Source organism: Lucilia sericata, unplaced genomic scaffold, assembly GCF_015586225.1.
Source record: "Lucilia sericata isolate MDLA Ls3-8-SP2 unplaced genomic scaffold, ASM1558622v1 Contig002340F_arrow, whole genome shotgun sequence".
Lineage (NCBI taxonomy): Eukaryota > Metazoa > Arthropoda > Insecta > Diptera > Calliphoridae > Lucilia > Lucilia sericata.
Genome location: NW_023996152.1, coordinates 8,087 through 28,592, shown reverse-complemented (window position 1 = coordinate 28,592; position 20,506 = coordinate 8,087). Strand labels below are relative to the sequence as shown.

Below are 20,506 nucleotides of genomic sequence, written 5' to 3'. Positions count from 1 at the left end.
ACACTAGATTGTGAATTGGGCTAATGCGAATATACTTTTTTTACAATATAAAAATATTGGACACATTAATTTTAATACCTTAACGTTATTGTTTTTTCTAGACGTGCCGAATGGCTTCGCATATTATGTGTGAAGTCATCGGTGAAACGCTTATATGCATGTAGTCGGCATTTTTCGGAAGAATTCATTTTTGGGAATAAAATATCTAAATTTGCTGTTCCAAAAAGTGAAACTTCTGAACTAAAGAACACTTTGCCTTTAGAATCTAATTTATTAAATTCAACTCCAGTTTCAATTCTCAACGAAGAAAATACAACAGGTTTAGATAGCTCAGATAATTTAACAGACAAGGACATTCCTATGACAGACATTGTGACGCAAAATAGCGTAGATGCTCCAATAGATATTCAGACGACAGAAGACAATTCTAATATTGAGGTTCTAGAAGAAGACATAGGTGACATAGATATTACAGTGGGAGCCACAGAGAAAACCTATTCCTACAAATTAAGGACACTACAAACGGCACTCGACAATTTCCGAGGACGATATTTGACAGAGAAACGGATTAAATCCAGATTACAGACAGAAAATGCTAGGTTATCGACACAGGTAGATAAATACAAGAAAAAAGTTGAGAAATTGGAATTTGAGTTGAAGAAGAAGAATGATATGTCGTCGAAAGTATCAAATTCTATGTCGGTTTGTTTAGAAAATAGTTTAATTAATCATAATAGAGAGCCCAAAAATCGTCGGTATGGTATTGGCTTAAAATTAATAGCTCTAGCTGTGTATTTCCTTTCTCCTTTAGTATACCGTTACTTAATTATTTTGCTGGATTGGCCTCAAGTTAGAACTTTACAACGGTTTGTAAAGGACTGGCCAAAATCTCCAGGTAATTTAAATGGAACTTATGAAGCGTTAAAAGAACGTGCACGCGGATTTACGGAGGAAGAGAAGTACGTTAGTGTATCTTGTGACGAAATGTCTTTGAAATCTTTTCTTGATTACGATAGGTTTAAAGACAAAATAATAGGCCTAGAGGATTTCGGGGACGAAAATCGTTCACGAAATATAGCGACTAGCGCTATGGTTATTATGGCAAGTGGAATAGGTGGCAATAGTTGGTCGCAAGCTGTTTCTTATTTCTTTGTAAAAGGTAGTTGTAAAGGACATGTTATGAAAAAATATATTTTCGAGGCAATATCGAAGTTACAAGACATAGGATTGAAACCTTGCCAATTCGTTTGCGATCAAGGAGCCAATTTCGTCAACTTTTCAAAGAGTGTTGAAGTAACTGTCCAACGACCATATTTTGAGGTAAATGACAAACAGATTCATTTTATGCACGACAGTCCTCACCTTTTGAAAAGCAGTCGGAATTGTCTTTTAAATAAAGGCAATAAAATTTATTTTGAAAATAAGCTTGTATCTTGGGAAGACGTGATTCATTTCCACAAAGTAGATTCAAATTCCATAAAATGTGCCCCTAAGCTAAGTATGGAGCATATTCATCCTAATAATTTCCAAAAAATGAAAGTCAACTTAGCAGCTCAAGTTTTAAGCCGTACTGTTGTTACCGGAATGCGAATACTACAAGCTTCAGGGAAATTAGATTCTTCTAGATCTTCAACATTTTTGAGCACCGCTGACTATTTAGAATTTTTTAACGATCTTTTTGACATTTTCAATAGCCGTACAGAGGGAACAATTTTTAATGCTTCCGACGAACAGTTGGAATTCCTTAGACAGGCCTCGAAAAAACTTCTTTCCATTAAAATTATTGACGAAAAGGGAATAGATATAACAAAAACTTTTAAATTTATTAACGGTTGGTTAAACAACATTTCGGCTTTGAAAAGCCTTTTCCTTTATCTTAATCAAGAAGGATTTCAGGGAATCAAGACACGACGACTTACACAGGATCATTTGGAACATTTCTTTGGCCAAATTCGAAAGGGATCTGGTAATTCAGTACGAATTACACCTCGTAATTTTTCAAGCTCATTCCAAAAGAGGTGGGGTCTTCAGTATGTCAATGTAGTAGTAAATGGAAACTGTGAAACTGTTTCCCAGGAAGATAAAATATTAGATTTTTCCATAGTAGATTTTGCTTATAGTTTAGATGCTAATAATACCCAATGGGATGAGTTTCATTCTCTACCAAATCCTTGTCCATCCATTAGAGAGTCAGATGTTCATGATAGTAGTCTTGATAGGGAGGAAAGTGTTGTCCTTGAAAACAATGCATTTGTTTACATATGCGGATATTTTTATTTCAAACTGCATAAAATGCATTTATGTGATCACCCCTTACCAAATTTTGATAGCAACGAAGAAATTCCGTTAGATTATAGCTTCACCTTTGCCAAACAATTTGAAAACTGTCACCTAGTTAAACCACCTCAAGAGTTCGTTGCTTATTGTTCAGAATTAGAGAGGAAATTCATGAGTATTTTTGATAGTAATTGCCATCGAGATAACCTTCTTCAAATTATTTTTAACGAGCTTGTTAGTATACAACCATATCTCTGTTGTGGTAATATTAAACATGAGGATATTTTAAATTTATTTATTCGTATTAGAATTTATTTTATTCTTAGATTTTTTAATGCCAAAATGAAAGAACCCAATTTCAAGCAAAAATATCTTTGCGTCTCTCACTTGTAATATTCTACTTCTTATATTCCAAATGATCCACTTCAATTAGGCAAGGACAGAGTTGTTTACTTGATACATTATCTAAATATCATTTAAAATCATTCTTTCAATATATGAGATATTATCAATCTTACAGGCTTTAGTTCAGAAGTATTCATTTCTTAGTTAAGATGCTTTTTATTTTAATATTTTGTATATATTTTTTTAATTAATTTTATTAATCATTATTTTGCATATATTTTTACATAATTTCATTTCAATTATTTGGTATTGGATTACATTTATTTCTCACACATCTAATTTGCTTGCTAACACAATAACACTAACAAACATAACACCTGGTATTAACAATACATTATTATAATTTAGTTCAATGTGTATGAAATGTATGTATATAAAGTACTTAAACCCAACATAATTCACAAAAACTTCCACTACACGAAATACATTCACCAATCTTTCTAAAAATGTAATATCTTTAATATATTTTATTTTTTGCATTTGCAATTTGTTTATATCATTTATATATTGAATGTTTAAGAGGTTTTGTGTACATATACTTTTATACTATATATAATTATTTTGAATTAAAATCAACATTGTAGTATTGTAGTATGAGCTATTAAAAACATTATTTTCCAAAAGAATCTTGGTTATAACTTTGTTTTACTGTAATCCAGGAGTAAGTACAGCGAATATAAAATGCGTCAGCATTTCTAGCATAAACTTACTCAAGACCATCATGCGTGGTGAAGAACCACAACCTACTTGAGGTGATGCTGTTTAATACAGAACATGACGGATCTAGACCAGAAAAGGTCGATAAAAAATCATCCAACAAAATAAAAACTGGTAATCATTACTGTAATTGACAATTACAATTACTAATTGTAAGTTTATTAAACCGAACATTGTAACACATTTGAAAATTATAAATTTTAATATATTTATGGCTTCCATTTCAGTGAACTCCGTGCATGATTTGGTCCAATTGGTCCATTAGCTTCAGGTCAGTAGCCTTGACAAAATTTGTAAAATTTTGTCCATAGTGTACCCTTAAACGAAAAGAGAAAAACTTTGTTAATAATGATTTTTGTTTTTTTGTTTTATTTTCAGGCACTTGAGGGTACTTACCGCTGATCCAGGAGACATTTGGTCCAATTCGTCCATTAGCTTCAGGTCAGTAGCCTTGACAAAATTTGTAAAATTTTGTCCATAGTGTACCCTTAAACGAAAAGAGAAAAACTTTGTTAATAATGATTTTTGTTTTTTTGTTTTATTTTCAGGCACTTGAGGGTACTTACCGCTGATCCAGGAGAGATTTGGTCCAATTCGTCCATTAGCTTCAGGTCAGTAGCCTTGACAAAATTTGTAAAATTTTGTCCATAGTGTACCCTTAAACGAAAAGAGAAAAACTTTGTTAATAATGATTTTTGTTTTTTTGTTTTATTTTCAGGCACTTGAGGGTACTTACCGCTGATCCAGGAGACATTTGGTCCAATTCGTCCATTAGCTTCAGGTCAGTAGCCTTGACAAAATTTGTAAAATTTTGTCCATAGTGTACCCTTAAACGAAAAGAGAAAAACTTTGTTAATAATGATTTTTGTTTTTTTGTTTTATTTTCAGGCACTTGAGGGTACTTACCGCTGATCCAGGAGAGATTTGGTCCAATTCGTCCATTAGCTTCAGGTCAGTAGCCTTGACAAAATTTGTAAAATTTTGTCCATAGTGTACCCTTAAACGAAAAGAGAAAAACTTTGTTAATAATGATTTTTGTTTTTTTGTTTTATTTTCAGGCACTTGAGGGTACTTACCGCTGATCCAGGAGACATTTGGTCCAATTCGTCCATTAGCTTCAGGTCAGTAGCCTTGACAAAATTTGTAAAATTTTGTCCATAGTGTACCCTTAAACGAAAAGAGAAAAACTTTGTTAATAATGATTTTTGTTTTTTTGTTTTATTTTCAGGCACTTGAGGGTACTTACCGCTGATCCAGGAGAGATTTGGTCCAATTCGTCCATTAGCTTCAGGTCAGTAGCCTTGACAAAATTTGTAAAATTTTGTCCATAGTGTACCCTTAAACGAAAAGAGAAAAACTTTGTTAATAATGATTTTTGTTTTTTTGTTTTATTTTCAGGCACTTGAGGGTACTTACCGCTGATCCAGGAGAGATTTGGTCCAATTCGTCCATTAGCTTCAGGTCAGTAGCCTTGACAAAATTTGTAAAATTTTGTCCATAGTGTACCCTTAAACGAAAAGAGAAAAACTTTGTTAATAATGATTTTTGTTTTTTTGTTTTATTTTCAGGCACTTGAGGGTACTTACCGCTGATCCAGGAGACATTTGGTCCAATTCGTCCATTAGCTTCAGGTCAGTAGCCTTGACAAAATTTGTAAAATTTTGTCCATAGTGTACCCTTAAACGAAAAGAGAAAAACTTTGTTAATAATGATTTTTGTTTTTTTGTTTTATTTTCAGGCACTTGAGGGTACTTACCGCTGATCCAGGAGAGATTTGGTCCAATTCGTCCATTAGCTTCAGGTCAGTAGCCTTGACAAAATTTGTAAAATTTTGTCCATAGTGTACCCTTAAACGAAAAGAGAAAAACTTTGTTAATAATGATTTTTGTTTTTTTGTTTTATTTTCAGGCACTTGAGGGTACTTACCGCTGATCCAGGAGACATTTGGTCCAATTCGTCCATTAGCTTCCAGGTCAGTAGCCAACAATTAGAAAATTTCCAGATATTAAAAAATTTCTTGCAAAAAAACAAAGAATTAATATTATTACAAATACAACGTATTAAAATGTATTTTTCTTTATTTGCAGATATTACTTACCATTTTTCCACAAGGTACAACTTCGTTGGAGTTCATTTTTGTTATTTTTTTTATAAATAAACAAAAAAAAATAAAAAATTGTGAAAATTTTTCAATAAATTTTGTGTTTATTTATTTATTTATTTTTGAACACATGTTAAAAAAGGTAGTATATGGTTGATATTTTTTTCACATTAGTGTGCGTATATGTGATATTTTTTCTTTCTTTCATATTATGGGGGTAAGCTCAGCTGATAATCGCTTTTTACAAACGTCAGTTCTGACAAATCTGGTTATATCTGTGGTGTATACGCTCATGCAACTTGCAAGGAATGTTAATATTATTTTTTGAGGGGATCTTATATTAGGGCTAAAACCTGATACATATATCCCAATCCTTATGTGTCTTACAAACTTGTATTTTTTATTAATTTAACAACATATTTCGAGTCTTTTTACTAAATTGTTAGATTTTTTAACTACAAGATGTCGATTTTCTACAATTCCTCAATTTTAGGCTTTTTTATTGTACGTGTAAACGTCCAAAAAATTAATTCTGCGTTTTCTAACAAGTTTGCGGGTTTTCTTTCAAAAGTTGGTTGACAACATTGATAAACTGACACAAATATTATTAAGTTAATCAAATGTGCGGCGACATATTGTGAATCATCCATATAATACGTAAACTGAAAATTGCAAAAGTTGTGTTCGTAAATTTTATAATAAAAATATATTTTTTTAAAACTTCATAAATATTATTTTGCATTCAGACTGAGTTATTAATCGAAAACATAAAAATGACGAGCGATGTATCAGAAGTTGTACAAAACTTGGAATTACCACCATTGCGTACCTTAAATGACTTTATTTTAGGCTCTGCTCGTTTTCAGCTACCTAATCTTAAGGACTACGATAAATGGGGAAATCGCGTAGTTAAAAATCTGCTTTATTATCAGACAAATTATTTTTTAATATTTTTATCAGTGTACGCACTGATGATGGTATTCAATCCCCTCAAAATTATATGCGGTCTTTTGGTTCAAGCCATGGTCATTGCCATAGTTTTGCACCTCTTTAGTGGTAAAAAATGGCTTGTTGGAGTACAACTACGCAACGCAAGCAATCCAAATCAAAAATGGTATTTCCTAGCCGGTGCGCTTTTAATCGGCTATATGTTGCTGCATTGGATTGATGCAGTTTTGCTATCAAGTTTCACATTACTGCTACCATTTTCTTGTAAGTACCATGTAAATTGAAGTAATATAATTAATAACTGGTTGTAAAGCTAGATCCCTAAACCAACTTGTGCTTTACAAGACTACAAAGATGTATTTTTATATTTATAAGAATGACCAAAAAAATTTCATATACGCTTAAAAGGCATTTTTAGTCAAGCCGGTGTTTGATACGGCATGGTTCCAAAGCTAGTTCTACAGAAAATGTTATTAGGTATAAACAATACAAAATTACTATGCTACAAACTTCTGCAGAAATATTTTGGCCTTTAGAAAATACGATTTCTCAACGTGCAAATTTTCAACATTTACACAACTTTCATAATTCCATTAGAATTAAAAGATATATCAACGGCCATACCTATATTAATGCGTTGAGCATTGCGTTACTTGTAATTTGTTTTTGTTTTCAATGTTTTTATGGAACGCAACGCTCAACGCTTTAATTTAGGTATGGCCTTGGTTTTGGGATTTAGGTTTTTTACCAATTAGTTTAATATCTAAATATTTTTAAATAATTAGATTGTCTTAAATTAATTATTATTAAGTAGAAATATATAATCGCTTATGGCCTATAGTCTGGGTTATAGAATATTATTAAACAAATTTTAAGTCAAGATAGAAGATATGCCCTGACATAATGAAATCACGAACTTTTATTTTTTAGAAAAAGGCTTCACATATTTTAAAATTGGTTATTTCGCATTCAAATTATTTCAATAGGTTTTAAAACCGGTTTTTTCTGCTTTACCAGTGTCGGTATTTTCTTAATGTTGATTTTTCGAATATCGAATAACCCGGTTTTTTCACTTTTTAAAAACCGGTTTCGAATACTTTTATTTGCTTTGTATTCAAAGATTATTTAAAAGAAATTTTTAAGTAAATAATAATACAGCCCGTCTAAATTTTAAAAATATTCGAGATGAGGAACTAGCGTATATTTTTCTACAGCTCCTTTGGTTAAACTTTTTGAATTTTCCTAATTAATTAAAAAAATTTATTTGTAAAATTGATAACTGTTTGATAAAATTTTATCAATCTTAAGATTATATTCCAATTACCATAATTAATTTACGGCTGAAATTTTATGGAAGTGTTGGAATGCCTATGCAAATTTCCTAAACAGGGCTTTTAAAATAAGCTAGGATTACATAGTACCTTATGTTTAACAGAAGTGTCCCACTTTTTTCCTAATTTTTTTATATTAAAGAAATAATGTAAATCAGACGACTAGATCTAAAGTTATAATCTTTTAAACTGTTAAAAATCATTTCGGGACATGTTTTATTAATCAAATTTAAACATAAAGATTCAGTTTTTCAAATTAAAATATATTTGTTTTAGTTATAATGAAAAACCGGTTAACCGGTGAAGTCAATTCTACAAAAACAACAAAAGTAGATACTTCTGTCAAAAAAATTACATGTTGCCACCGTGTTTTTTATTTTAATTTACCTTACAAAAAGACAATCCCACATGCCCAAAAATCTCTTCACGTAAAGTAAATATTTATTATAAGATAAAATTTATTACAAATTATACATGAATTGAAAAATTATTCACAAACAAAATTTTTATGGTATAAATTAAGCGTTCTGATCCAGCTGATTTTAAAACTTTTGTTTATACCACATGATAGTACTTGTTCTTGTGACTTCAACAAAGGAAAAAAAATTATCCGCTCTATTAAGGTTCGGGAGTTATGGGCCTCCAAAGGTCTGATATATAATTGGATATATCTCGATCACTGATAAACGGATATGGTCGATATGGGTATCATTGGAAAGGTCTTTGACAGAGCTTTCCACTGATGCGTTAGATGACAAATATTATTAACCCATTGAGAACCAGGGTGATTTTTTTTGTTTTTTCCTTTGACTTTTTTTAAAAAAGTACCGTTATCTCTAAAACATATCGATATAACGGTACCTCATCTTACGTGAATGTTTGTAGACAACATTTGGGGCTTTCCTTTGATATAGGTTTGAAAGCTATAACCCATGAAATGCAGGTGTTATTTAAGTTTAAAATTTTATATTTTCATAAATTTTGATTTTTATCATATGTAATTATAAATCTAAAGTGCATATTATTTGATATGGTCAATATGGGTACCAGTGGATAGGTCTCTGAAATACCTTTCAATTGATGTATATTGTAACTTATATCATTAACTCATTGAGAACCAGGGTGAATTTGTTTGTTTTTTCATTTGTCTTTTTTTAGAAAAGTACCGTTATCTCTAAAACATATCGATATAACGGTACCTCATCTTACGTGAATGTTTGTAGACAACATTTGGGGCTTTCCTTTGATATATGTTTGAAAGCTATAACCCATGAAATGCAGGTGTTATTTAAGTTTAAAATTTTATATTTTCGTAAATTTTGATTTTTATCATATGTTATTATAAATCTCAAGTGCTTATTATTTGATATGGTCAATATGGGTATCAGTGGATAGGTCTCTGAAATACCTTTCAATTGATGTATATTGTAACTTATATCATTAACCCATTGAGAGCCAGGGGCAATTTGTATATAAATTTCTTTTATTGTTTTTACAAAAGTACCGTTATCTCAAAAATAAATCGATGTAAGGGTACCTCATTTAACATGAAATTGTAAAATATTTGGGCTTTTTTATAATATACGTTTGAAATTTGTAACTCATGAAGTTTAGAAGTTTTTAAGTTAATTTAGAAAGAAAGCATATCTAGGTGAAATAAATTATTAAACAAAGAAGTGGGTAAGTTGTTTCACTTTTTGATGAAATTTTTGAGTATTTCGCATAAATTTACTACGGATTAAAATGAATATAAAATTTATTTATTAACATTTGGGGCTTTCCTTTGATATAGGTTTGAAAGCTATAACCCATGAAATGCAGGTGTTATTTAAGTTTAAAATTTTATATTTTCATAAATTTTGATTTTTATCATATGTAATTATAAATCTAAAGTGCATATTATTTGATATGGTCAATATGGGTATCAGTGGATAGGTCTCTGAAATACCTTTCAATTGATGTATATTGTAACTTATATCATTAACTCATTGAGAACCAGGGTGAATTTTTTTGTTTTTTCATTTGTCTTTTTTTAGAAAAGTACCGTTATCTCTAAAACATATCGATATAACGGTACCTCATCTTACGTGAATGTTTGTAGACAACATTTGGGGCTTTCCTTTGATATATGTTTGAAAGCTATAACCCATGAAATGCAGGTGTTATTTAAGTTTAAAATTTTATATTTTCGTAAATTTTGATTTTTATCATATGTTATTATAAATCTCAAGTGCTTATTATTTGATATGGTCAATATGGGTATCAGTGGATAGGTCTCTGAAATACCTTTCAATTGATGTATATTGTAACTTATATCATTAACCCATTGAGAGCCAGGGGCAATTTGTATATATTTCTATTTATTTTTTTTACAAAAGTACCGTTATTTCAAAAATAAATCGATATAAAGGTACTTTATGTCACATGAAATCTTATAGACAACATTATAAGCTTTCATATTGTTCAAGTTCGATTTATGGTTTACACTTGTTTTGATAACATATGCAAATACTATTTTTTGCAACGTTAGAATCTTATTAAGCTCCGCTTTATTTACAACTTTGTTGGAAAATTCTAACGAGTAAACCGTTAACGGTACCTAAATATTGTTTGCCACCAATCTACGTTTTGTAAATTAAAAAACACTTCTTTTCTGATCGTCAACATAAGCACTACGTGCTCTTGGCGTTATTGCTTCTACGAGGTAAAATAATAATAATAAATAAATACAGAGAGATCTACGTCTCATTAAATTTGCAAATATTTTGTTTTATTTTCATAAAATCTTGGGAAATTGTGGTGGAGCTGAACATTTGGTCCTAGCGAACCGGATTTTTTGTGTATCATATACGGATTTTTGGCATCTTCACTCCATCATCCCTTGGAAAACATACAGTCCACCGAAGATATATTTTTTATTAATTTTTACGAAATTTCTACGAAATAAGGTACGTAAATATATTTCAATTGTGAGCAAGTGATAAAAAATTCTATAGTTGTTTCGCGATCACACACACATATTTTTTGTGATTTTTCAATTGGTTTAACTTGTTGTATTTGTGGATATTTTGCACTAATTTTAACTTTAATTTATATCAAAAAATATTTAAATTCTTTTGATCTTACGGACAATAATTTAAAGCGATATTGTTGATCTTATTTTATTATAAATTAGTGTTTCATTACATTTTCTTTTGTGCGTTTGTTTGTTTACAGATTTACATCTGTAAATTCTACCAACAAAATACATTACGGTGTATTCTTGTTCTTCCCTTATATTGGGTACCCTACGGTCGGTCAGTTTGACTATTATCAAGTTTGTTGATATAAATTTTGTATTCAATTCGTAGTTTAATATCGAGTTATTAATTCATCTATTTTTATTACAATTTTTAAATATTAAAAATGTCGGTCACGTCACTAAATGCGTTTATTAGAGCATCGGATGCTCTCGTTGCATACCGCGTGAGGTTTGATAATTTAGATGATGAATTGCATGACGTTTTTAAGTTGGAGATTCGGAAACGGGAGTTAGAAAGACTTTGGGACAAAGTTAATTCGACGTACGAAGTATGTCTTAACACTCTAGAGTCTAGTGAATTTAAAGTGGTAGCGGAAAAATATCAAGCCACATCTTATGAATATATTGAATGTGGAGGATCTATTTCTAAGAAAATAAGAACATTGGAATCCGCTTCAAAAACTAATGAACCTCCAACAGCGAATTTGAATTCCGATACTTCAGAGCATAATCTGACGCTCCCTCCATGCGATATCGACTCTTTCGTAGGGGATTATGTTTCATGGCCCGCTTTTAGGGATTTATTTACCGCAATTTACATTAATAGCTCGCGGCTTAGCAATATAGAACGTCTTTGCCATTTAATACGGAAAACCGAGGGTGAAGCTAAAACAATCGTTTCAAGATATCCATTAAATAATAATAGTTTTGAGTTAGCTTGGCGCGATTTAAGGAATACATATGAGAATCCTCGTATGTTGGTGCATAACCAACTAAAGCTTTTATTTAGTCTTCCTGCCTTTGACAAGGAGTCGATCACAGCACTCAAAACCTTACAGAGCGGAATCGATAGTTTTCTTACGGCACTTTCTATTTACAATGTGCCTACAGATAATTGGGACCCAATTATCGTGTTTATGTGTATTCAACGTCTACCTAGTTCAACAATTATTTTATGGGAACAGGGCATTAAGGACAAATTAAGTTTATCTTCATGGAAAGATTTAGATAATTTTCTGAAGGAAAGAATTCTGACTTTGCAATGTCTTCAAGAAATTAAAGGTACAAACTCCACTAATATGGAATCTTCATTGCAATCTCACAATTCTTCCGTTAAAATTTCTTGTATTTTATGTCCTAATCAGTCCCACTACTTGCGAAATTGTCGTCGTTTTAAAAGTCTTTCAATATCTGATAGAATTTCAACAGTGAATGAGCATAACTTCTGCACTAATTGTCTTTCGAGGACACATACCGCCAGAAGTTGCAAAATCAATAATAATTGTTATATATGCAATAATCGACATCACTCGATGCTTCATTTACAACATTTAGAAAATTCTGTGGTTGAAAGACCTACTGTTTCTACGGAACAGAACTCTGGTGCGGTTCTACGACCTACTAACTCCCACTACCAACAATCACATACGTCCAATAATGTAACGCCCAATTCACAAGTATTTCATACTAGTCAAAACCAGTCTGTTCTATTAGGCACAGCTACGGTAAATATAATTCATAATAACAATAAGCATCAGGTCCGCGCTTTAATTGATTCGGGTTCGGAATGCTATTACATTTCTGAACGATTACGGAAAAGGTTAAAACTTCCCACGCATTCTGCACACGCTCAAGTTTCTGGCATCAATAATGTAGTTATTGGAGTTTCTAAATATTGTCCTGTGGAAATTGGTTCCGATTTAGACTCTTCAGTAAACCTTAGTACAAACGCATTTGTTTTACCAAAAATTTCAGGAAATTTGCCTTCAACTTCCGTAAATATCGATATTAAAAAGTTATTGCCAAATCTTCGTTTGGCGGATTCTAATCTTTTAGATAGTAGGCCTGTAGATATTCTTATTGGTGCGGATTTATATCATCGTATAATTTTACCGGAAGTACAGCAAAATATATTAGGGTCGTTATTGGCACAAAAAACTGTATTTGGCTGGATTCTGACAGGACCAGCCAATCCTAGGGACTTTGAATCACATATCGCAAATTTACAATACACTACGTGGTCCAACGCTTCTTAACGTTTGTTTGAATATTACTTAAAATGCTCACAAGAATATATTTACGTCTACTTTAATATACATACTAAATTTAAATACACCACTTTGTGGTTGGGTCATTTATGACCATGCCCCTCTTTAAGGGGCCCAGTTCATGGTCTGCTTAAAACCATTCTCCATTTGAGAGCAGTATGTAGTCTGCGGAAAACTACATCCCATAGGCTTTGTCCTATGGGAACCCTTTTTCTACGAACCCAGTTCATGGTCTGCTTTAAAACCATTCTCCCTTTGAGAGCAGTATGTAGTCTGCGGAAAACTACATCCCATAGGCTTTGTTCTATGGAAACCATTATTTTACCAGCCCAGTCTGGTGTGATACCTTTGATCACTTGTTTTATAAAAAAAAAAAAAAAAAAAAAAAAAATTATTAACAAAAAAAAAAAAAAAAAAAACAATAAATTTATAGATATAGATCTCAATGTTAATTGCAACACTCTTTAGTGTTGCAAGGTGGCCGGCAATGTTCAAGTTCGATTTATGGTTTACACTTGTTTTGATAACATATGCAAATACTATTTTTTGCAACGTTAGAATCTTATTAAGCTCCGCTTTATTTACAACTTTGTTGGAAAATTCTAACGAGTAAACCGTTAACGGTACCTAAATATTGTTTGCCACCAATCTACGTTTTGTAAATTAAAAAACACTTCTTTTCTGATCGTCAACATAAGCACTACGTGCTCTTGGCGTTATTGCTTCTACGAGGTAAAATAATAATAATAAATAAATACAGAGAGATCTACGTCTCATTAAATTTGCAAATATTTTGTTTTATTTTCATAAAATCTTGGGAAATTGTGGTGGAGCTGAACACATATGTTGTATGTTTGAAAGACCTAACTCATGAAATGCAGAAGTTAGATAACTTTAAAAATTAATATTTTAAAAAAATTTTGGTTTTTATGGAATGCATTTGTATAGATTGACTATTTATTATTCGATATGGATATCAATGCAATGGTATTGAAATATCTTTTGATTGATATATAATATGGTCCATATCATTTATATCAACCTATTATTAGCCAGTGCCTGTGTTTTGTAACTTTCGAATCGACAAAAAAAAAAATCGAAAAATTTATAATCGTCTTGTTTAAAACAGGGTGAACACACGTAATTCAAATATATTTTGGTTAATTGTAATGTGTTCAGTTTAAAAATTATTTGAATCACGCAACTACATACATACATACATACATAAAAAATCGCGCGATTTTTTAAATAATTTTTCCCCTGCGGCGGTATGCTGCTTTTTTTCACAATTCAATCATTTCACCAAAAAGTGAAAAATTATTTCAAAAAAATCGCGCGATTTTTTTGAAATAATTTTTCGCCTGCGGCGCTAGACTGTTTCCTTCCACAATTCAATCATTTCACCTGCAGCGCTATGTTACTTTTTCCCACAATTCAATCATTTTACCAAAAAGTGAAAAATTATTTCAAAAAAATCGCGCGATTTTTTTGAAATAATTTTTCGCCTGCGGCGCTAGGCTGCTTTTTCACAATTCAATCATTTCACCTGCGGCGCTATATTACTTTTTCCCACAATTCAATCATTTCGCCTGCGGCGCTTTCCAGCTATTTCCTTTTCAAATCAATAATTTCACCAAAAAATAAAAATTATTTCAAAAAAATTATACAACTTTTTACCAATTTCAAATCATTTAATCAAAAAGTAAAATATTTTTATTCAATTATTTCATCAAAAAGTGAAACAACTTACCCACTTCTTTGTTTAATAATTTATTTCACCTAGATATGCTTTCTTTCTAAATTAACTTAAAAACTTCTAAACTTCATGAGTTACAAATTTCAAACGTATATTATAAAAAAGCCCAAATATTTTACAATTTCATGTTAAATGAGGTACCCTTACATCGATTTATTTTTGAGATAACGGTACTTTTGTAAAAACAATAAAAGAAATTTATATACAAATTGTCGCTGGCTCTCAATGGGTTAATGATATAAGTTACAATATACATCAATTGAAATTTATTTCAGAGACCTATCCACTGATATCCATATTGACCATATCAAATAATAAGCACTTGAGATTTATAATAACATATGATAAAAATCAAAATTTACGAAAATATAAATCTTTAAACTTAAATAACACCTGCATTTCATGGGTTATAGCTTTCAAACATATATCAAAGGAAAGCCCCAAATGTTGTCTACAAACATTCACGTAAGATGAGGTACCGTTATATCGATATGTTTTAGAGATAACGGTACTTTTTTAAAAAAAAGACAAATGAAAAAACAAAAAAATTCACCCTGGTTCTCAATGGGTTAATGATATAAGTTACAATATACATCAATTGAAAGGTATTTCAGAGACCTATCCACTGATACCCATGTTGACCATATCAAATAATATGCACTTTAGATTTATAATTACATATGATAAAAATCAAAATTTATGAAAATATAAAATTTTAAACTTAAATAACACCTGCATTTCATGGGTTATAGCTTTCAAACCTATATCAAAGGAAAGCCCCAAATGTTGTCTACAAACATTCACGTAAGATGAGGTACCGTTATATCGATATGTTTTAAGATAACGGTACTTTTTTAAAAAAAGTCAAAGGAAAAAACAAAAAATTCACCTTGGTTCTCAATGGGTTAATAATATTGGTATCTAACACATCAGTGGAAAGCTTCTGTCCAAAGACCTTTCCAATGATTCCCATATCGACCATATCCGTTTATCAGTAATCGAGATATATCCATTATATATCAGACCTGTGGAGGCCCATAAACTCCCGGACCCTAATAGACAGGATAACTTTTTTGCCATTACTGACACTCAGAAAGTAAAGCTACAAGGCAATAAAAAAAACTCTAAAAATCAGTGGATTAGACCCTTACTTTGTTCCATTTTTATTTTAAACGGTATTTGTATGGAAATTTTGTTTTATAAACCCTTTTAAAATAAAAAATTTTGTTTGTGAATAGGGGTAGAATTTTTAATTTACTTACTTAAAAAAGTAATATTATCATGTAAATCCGTGATCCGTGCCAACCACTACCATGGAAAGTGGTTAAAAGGTAAGATATTCTATGATAAAATCGAGATTTTAATCATTTTAATATTTACAATTGTGGGGATGTTTGTACTCTCAATTGATTAGTAAAAAGTTCCCTATAATTGATAAAATAGATGCATATTTAGGACAAATAGTTTGTGCAATTTTTGAGTATTTCGCATAAATTTACTACGGATTAAAATGAATATAAAATTTATTTATTAATTTTTTGTCCTAAAAATATAATGAATCCCTAGATAGATGTACATATTTTTTCGGATTGTGGTACCTCTAAATGGTATACTTTGACAGTTGTATCTACCTCAAATAAAAAAATTAGTGATCAGCTGTTGAATTGACTTCACCTTATAAATGCACCCTGCACTGGTTTGATGAAAATCAAAACACTTTTGATTTTCAACTGAAATTTAAGCAGAAGAAGCATACATTGAAGAAGAAGCATAAATTCATTTTTAGTTAGTTTTTGGTGAGACAACATCAAATTTTTTGCCGCAAGGTAAATGAAATATGGATGAAAAAAATCATATTCGAATTTATTTGCAGGCACAGTACCAAATTTTACTTGAAATATACAAAGAAAAATATCCAGTTTTTAAATAAAACAATTTTTCATTAATAAAAAAATAAATAATTGTTTTTTATAACAAAAATTACATTTATAATAATGGTAAAAATTTTATGTGTAACAGTGTAGACACATAATGCATAAAATTTTTTCATACATTTTTTATCACTATGCGGTAAAAAATGATGTTGCTGTCGCAAAATTTAAATAAAAATTAAATTTATGCTTCTTCTTCCTCAATGATTGCTGGAATAAATTACTAACACATAAACAAGTTTTGATCAAATGTTGACGTGTGGCCATCACCCTTTATAATTATTCTTTTAGTAAAATTCGGCTAACTTTTTTATATTTTACTTAAAAAACGATAAATTAAACTGATATATTGTCAGAATTTTCATTGGCACGTGAAATTTACTTGTACCCCGACAATATAGCACTTATCAATTGCTGAATTTATTCTACTGGTTTATTGCCGCCATTGTGTTTTTTTCTTTTTTTTTTTTTTGCACTTAAAAAAAATATAAGTTTGCATTAAGGAAGCAATTATTGTTTCAACATTTTGTGGGTTAAATTTTCAACATAATTTGCTGTTAATGCCAAGCTGCCGTTGTGTTCCTGCTGTTTTATTGCTGCTTGTTGGTTATTGTTTTCAGTGGATTGCAGTTTTAATTTCTGAATTGAATTTGATGTTTTCTGCCATTGTGTGTTTTAGCAGAGACAACAAACAAAATACGTATAATAATCCTAATAATTTCAACATTTTGTGGGATTAATTTTCGACATCATATTTTTGCTGTTTACTACCAAGTTGGTGTTGTGTTCCTGCTGTTGATGGTTGCTGTTGTTGTTGTACTGCTCAGTGGAAACATTTTACATACATAACTATGCCGAACTCTAAAGCGCAAACTTACAAGTGTGGAGTGTGCCAGAACACAATTTTAAAATCTCATCCGTGTATTCAATGTAAAATTTGCAAATGCTGGAATCATCTACCTTGTGCTGACGTATCAGATAAACATTTAGCATTATTTAAAGAACGACCAAATGCATTTAGTTTTACATGCTGTGTATGTTCTGAACATGAAGATGACTCTAAATCTCTTCGTGAGGAAGTAAGAGCATTAAAAAATAGTTTTGATGATTTTGTTAAAACCAGTAAAGAAGAAGTTACAACCTTTGAAGATATTTGTTCAATTCACAATCGATGTTGTAGCGTTGTATGCGTTGTATGTCAGCAGCTGCTACAATAGTCATAACAATGTTGTTGGTATTTTCTATGCAAAAGCTCTATACAACTCCTACGACAATTTTTCATATGTTTTTCGAATGTTGTAAGAAAGTTTAGTGTTGCCAAATGTTTATTTCAACATATAAACAAAAAATTCAAACGATTTTAGCATAAAAAACGATAAAGTGGTAACACTGAAATCAAAAACAAACAGCTGTTTACCAAAACAAAAGAGCTAAAATTTAATTAATAACTGTTTATTTATTCGTTTAAAATGCGGAATAAAGAAAATAAAAGAATTGAAAACAAAGAAATTAATTTGGTTCATTTCGCATGTTTAATTAGTTTAATATTTTTTGATTTTTTTTTTATCTTTTGACATTGTTATGTATATTTGTTTTGATTGTTTTTTTTTTTTTTTCATTGAGAACATAAACTTATGACTTGCTGCAAAGATCTGTTCACAATCACTGTTACTACACTTTAGTAGGTACAATATACAACTTGATTGTGAATTGAACAATTATGGCTGAAGTAATAAACGAATTTAAAAACGAAGTTTCTACATGTATCAAGGATATGAAATCTGATATTATTTCATGCAGCAATTTTATTAATAACATTTCTGTTACCACCAAACTCTCAGCAATGGAAATGGAAAATCATATACTACACCGTGGATTAAACCGAGCTGATATTGTCATTAATGGATTGCCGTCTGGTTTAAGTGATTTAAAATCCATCATTATATCATTATGTTCATTTTATGGCATTGACATCTCAGAGTTCAATTTAAATAATGTTTGTTACATGAATAAAAAAAGCTCATATTAGTAAAATTTAACAACGTTGAACTGCGTGATCGCCTTGTAAAGGAATATTTTAAAAGTAAATCCCTTATAGTTAAGGACATACTTAGTGGTGACATTGAAAGCCGTGTGTACCTTAATGATCACTACTCTCCCAGTGCCTCAAATCTAAACTTCGTGTGCCGTAAACTTATGTATTAAAAATATATCCTTAAATACAAAATTCTTAACAGCGATAATTTAAAAGCAAAACTAACGCTGCGTGATGTCAAGGAAGTCTTTTACAATGTTGGTGAATGTGCTAAATTACTGGACTTCGGTTCCAAAGCTAAAGAATAATTATTTTTATTTATATACTATTCATTTTTATAAGATTTAACGATTAATTTATCTTTTTGATCTCTTATATTGCTTGCCTTTATTTTGGCTACTATTGAATTGCTTTATTATGCGTTAAACCTTATTCAATGAATTTGTTAGTACTTTATGATCTCAAAAATATGCTTTTGATAGCTGAGTATTTCTATTGAATTATTTATGTTACCTTATCTAATGTTTATGATTATTTTTCATTTCAAATTATATTGTTTAATATTATATTCCATTTTAATAATGTATTATTCTCAGTCAATTCGCTCCTTTTGGTTCCCAACTAGGTTTATAATTTTTGATGTCTTTTAATAACAGTAATTTAGATCCCGTTGTTAGCAGTGGTTCATATTTGGATAATAAGTTGAGTATACTTCCTGACCAACTTAAAATCGCTCACATGAATTGTCAAAGCATTTGTCCATCACATAATGCAACAAAGTTCGATGAATTATTTATCATTATAAGAGGAAAATTTAATTTGTTTGGCATTTCTGAAACCTGGTTGAAACCAGATATTTCTGATGCTACTGTCCGCATATCTGGATATAAATTAGTTAGAAATGATAGACTGCTTAATAGGGGTGGCGGTGTGTGTATTTACATATCAAACGGATTGAAATACAAAGAATCAATTTTTATCGAGCTAAGTTTTTGTGGTGTAAAAACTTTATTTGGAGTTATTTATCTGCCCCATGGCGATATCAATGAATTCGAGAATTCTCATTATGAATTATTTTCGAAATATTCGAATATCATCATAGTGGGTGATTTCAATTGCAATCTCTTTGATATTTCTAAAGCCTACCTATTACGTTCACTATGTCTGCGATGTAACCTCTCTATATATCATATTTCCAAACCTACTCACTTTTCTGTTGCCCATGACTGCACTTCATTGCTTGATTTTTGGTTAACTAGTGACAATTCTATGATTCAATTCTCCGATCAAATACAATGTTGTTCTATTTCTTACCATTCCATGATTTTTGCTGTATTTCATTTAAATATTGTGTGTAGAGATGAATATGTAGAATATAAAGATTTTAATCGTATAAACTGGAACGATATAATATCTCATATTTCTGTATTTGATTGTGCTTCTTTTTTTGTATAAAATTATGTTGAGCTTCAGGGCTCTTTTATCAATTCCCTTGTTAATACTCTTTATTCATTTGTACCTACTATGAGAAGAAAAATTAAGACTGATGATAATGAATGGTTAAGATCAAACGATATTTTATTGGCAACTTCTCTCAGAGATTTGGCATTCTCTTTGTTTCGCTCGAATAGGACTACTGCTTCTTGGTGTGTTTATTGTAAATACCGGAAACAGTAATTCGTAAAGAAAAGAGATTTATGATTCATCGGGAATATG

At 30.5% G+C, this 20,506-nt stretch overlaps 3 protein-coding genes and 1 long non-coding RNA gene across 12 annotated transcripts; 3 read left to right on the top strand and 1 right to left on the bottom strand.

Moving 5' to 3' along the window:
- Positions 1-3,542: 3,542 nt before the first annotated feature.
- Positions 3,543-5,689, bottom strand: LOC119613830. Of its 9 annotated transcripts, none has more exons than XM_037969886.1 (12): positions 5,498-5,689; positions 5,326-5,415; positions 5,156-5,266; positions 4,986-5,096; positions 4,816-4,926; positions 4,646-4,756; positions 4,476-4,586; positions 4,306-4,416; positions 4,136-4,246; positions 3,966-4,076; positions 3,796-3,906; positions 3,543-3,736 (listed from the first exon to the last, which is right to left on the bottom strand). In XM_037969886.1, exons 1-12 carry the CDS (start codon positions 5,531-5,533, stop codon positions 3,623-3,625), a joined length of 1,239 nt encoding a protein of 412 aa, XP_037825814.1. In that variant the 5' UTR covers positions 5,534-5,689; the 3' UTR covers positions 3,543-3,622. The 9 variants fall into 9 exon arrangements, with proteins under 9 accessions (XP_037825814.1, XP_037825815.1, XP_037825816.1 ...); XM_037969887.1 differs by having other exon boundaries at positions 3,543-3,716; XM_037969888.1 differs by having other exon boundaries at positions 3,543-3,716; positions 3,796-3,886.
- Positions 3,778-5,556, top strand: LOC119613832. The gene is made up of 3 exons (XR_005232277.1): positions 3,778-3,840; positions 5,308-5,371; positions 5,487-5,556. It is a non-coding gene; the product is annotated as an uncharacterized LOC119613832 (long non-coding RNA).
- A 371-nt stretch (positions 5,690-6,060) lies between the features above and the next one.
- Positions 6,061-6,747, top strand: LOC119613831 (PRA1 family protein 3). Its single transcript, XM_037969896.1, has one exon. The coding sequence runs from the start codon at positions 6,274-6,276 to the stop codon at positions 6,730-6,732; it is 459 nt and encodes a 152-aa protein (XP_037825824.1). The 5' UTR covers positions 6,061-6,273; the 3' UTR covers positions 6,733-6,747.
- A 1,478-nt stretch (positions 6,748-8,225) lies between these two features.
- On the top strand, positions 8,226-14,193 carry LOC119613829. The gene is made up of 2 exons (XM_037969885.1): positions 8,226-9,031; positions 9,572-14,193. The coding sequence occupies exon 2, from the start codon at positions 11,185-11,187 to the stop codon at positions 13,054-13,056; it is 1,872 nt and encodes a 623-aa protein (XP_037825813.1). The 5' UTR covers positions 8,226-9,031; positions 9,572-11,184; the 3' UTR covers positions 13,057-14,193.
- The last annotated feature ends 6,313 nt before the right edge of the window (positions 14,194-20,506 follow it).

What these genes read in the sequence shown, in the direction of transcription:
- LOC119613830 (XM_037969886.1), bottom strand. Translation starts at nt 5,533, where the DNA reads ATGAACTCCAACGAAGTTGTACCTTGTGGAAAAATG. An exon ending in AAATCTCTCCTGGATCAGCG is followed by an intron (nt 4,247 to 4,305) that starts GTAAGTACCCTC and finishes TTATTAACAAAG; the next exon opens with TTTTTCTCTTTTCGTTTAAG. An exon ending in AAATGTCTCCTGGATCAGCG is followed by an intron (nt 4,077 to 4,135) that starts GTAAGTACCCTC and finishes TTATTAACAAAG; the next exon opens with TTTTTCTCTTTTCGTTTAAG.
- LOC119613831 (XM_037969896.1), top strand. Translation starts at nt 6,274, where the DNA reads ATGACGAGCGATGTATCAGAAGTTGTACAAAACTTGGAATTACCACCA.
- LOC119613829 (XM_037969885.1), top strand. Translation starts at nt 11,185, where the DNA reads ATGTCGGTCACGTCACTAAATGCGTTTATTAGAGCATCGGATGCTCTC.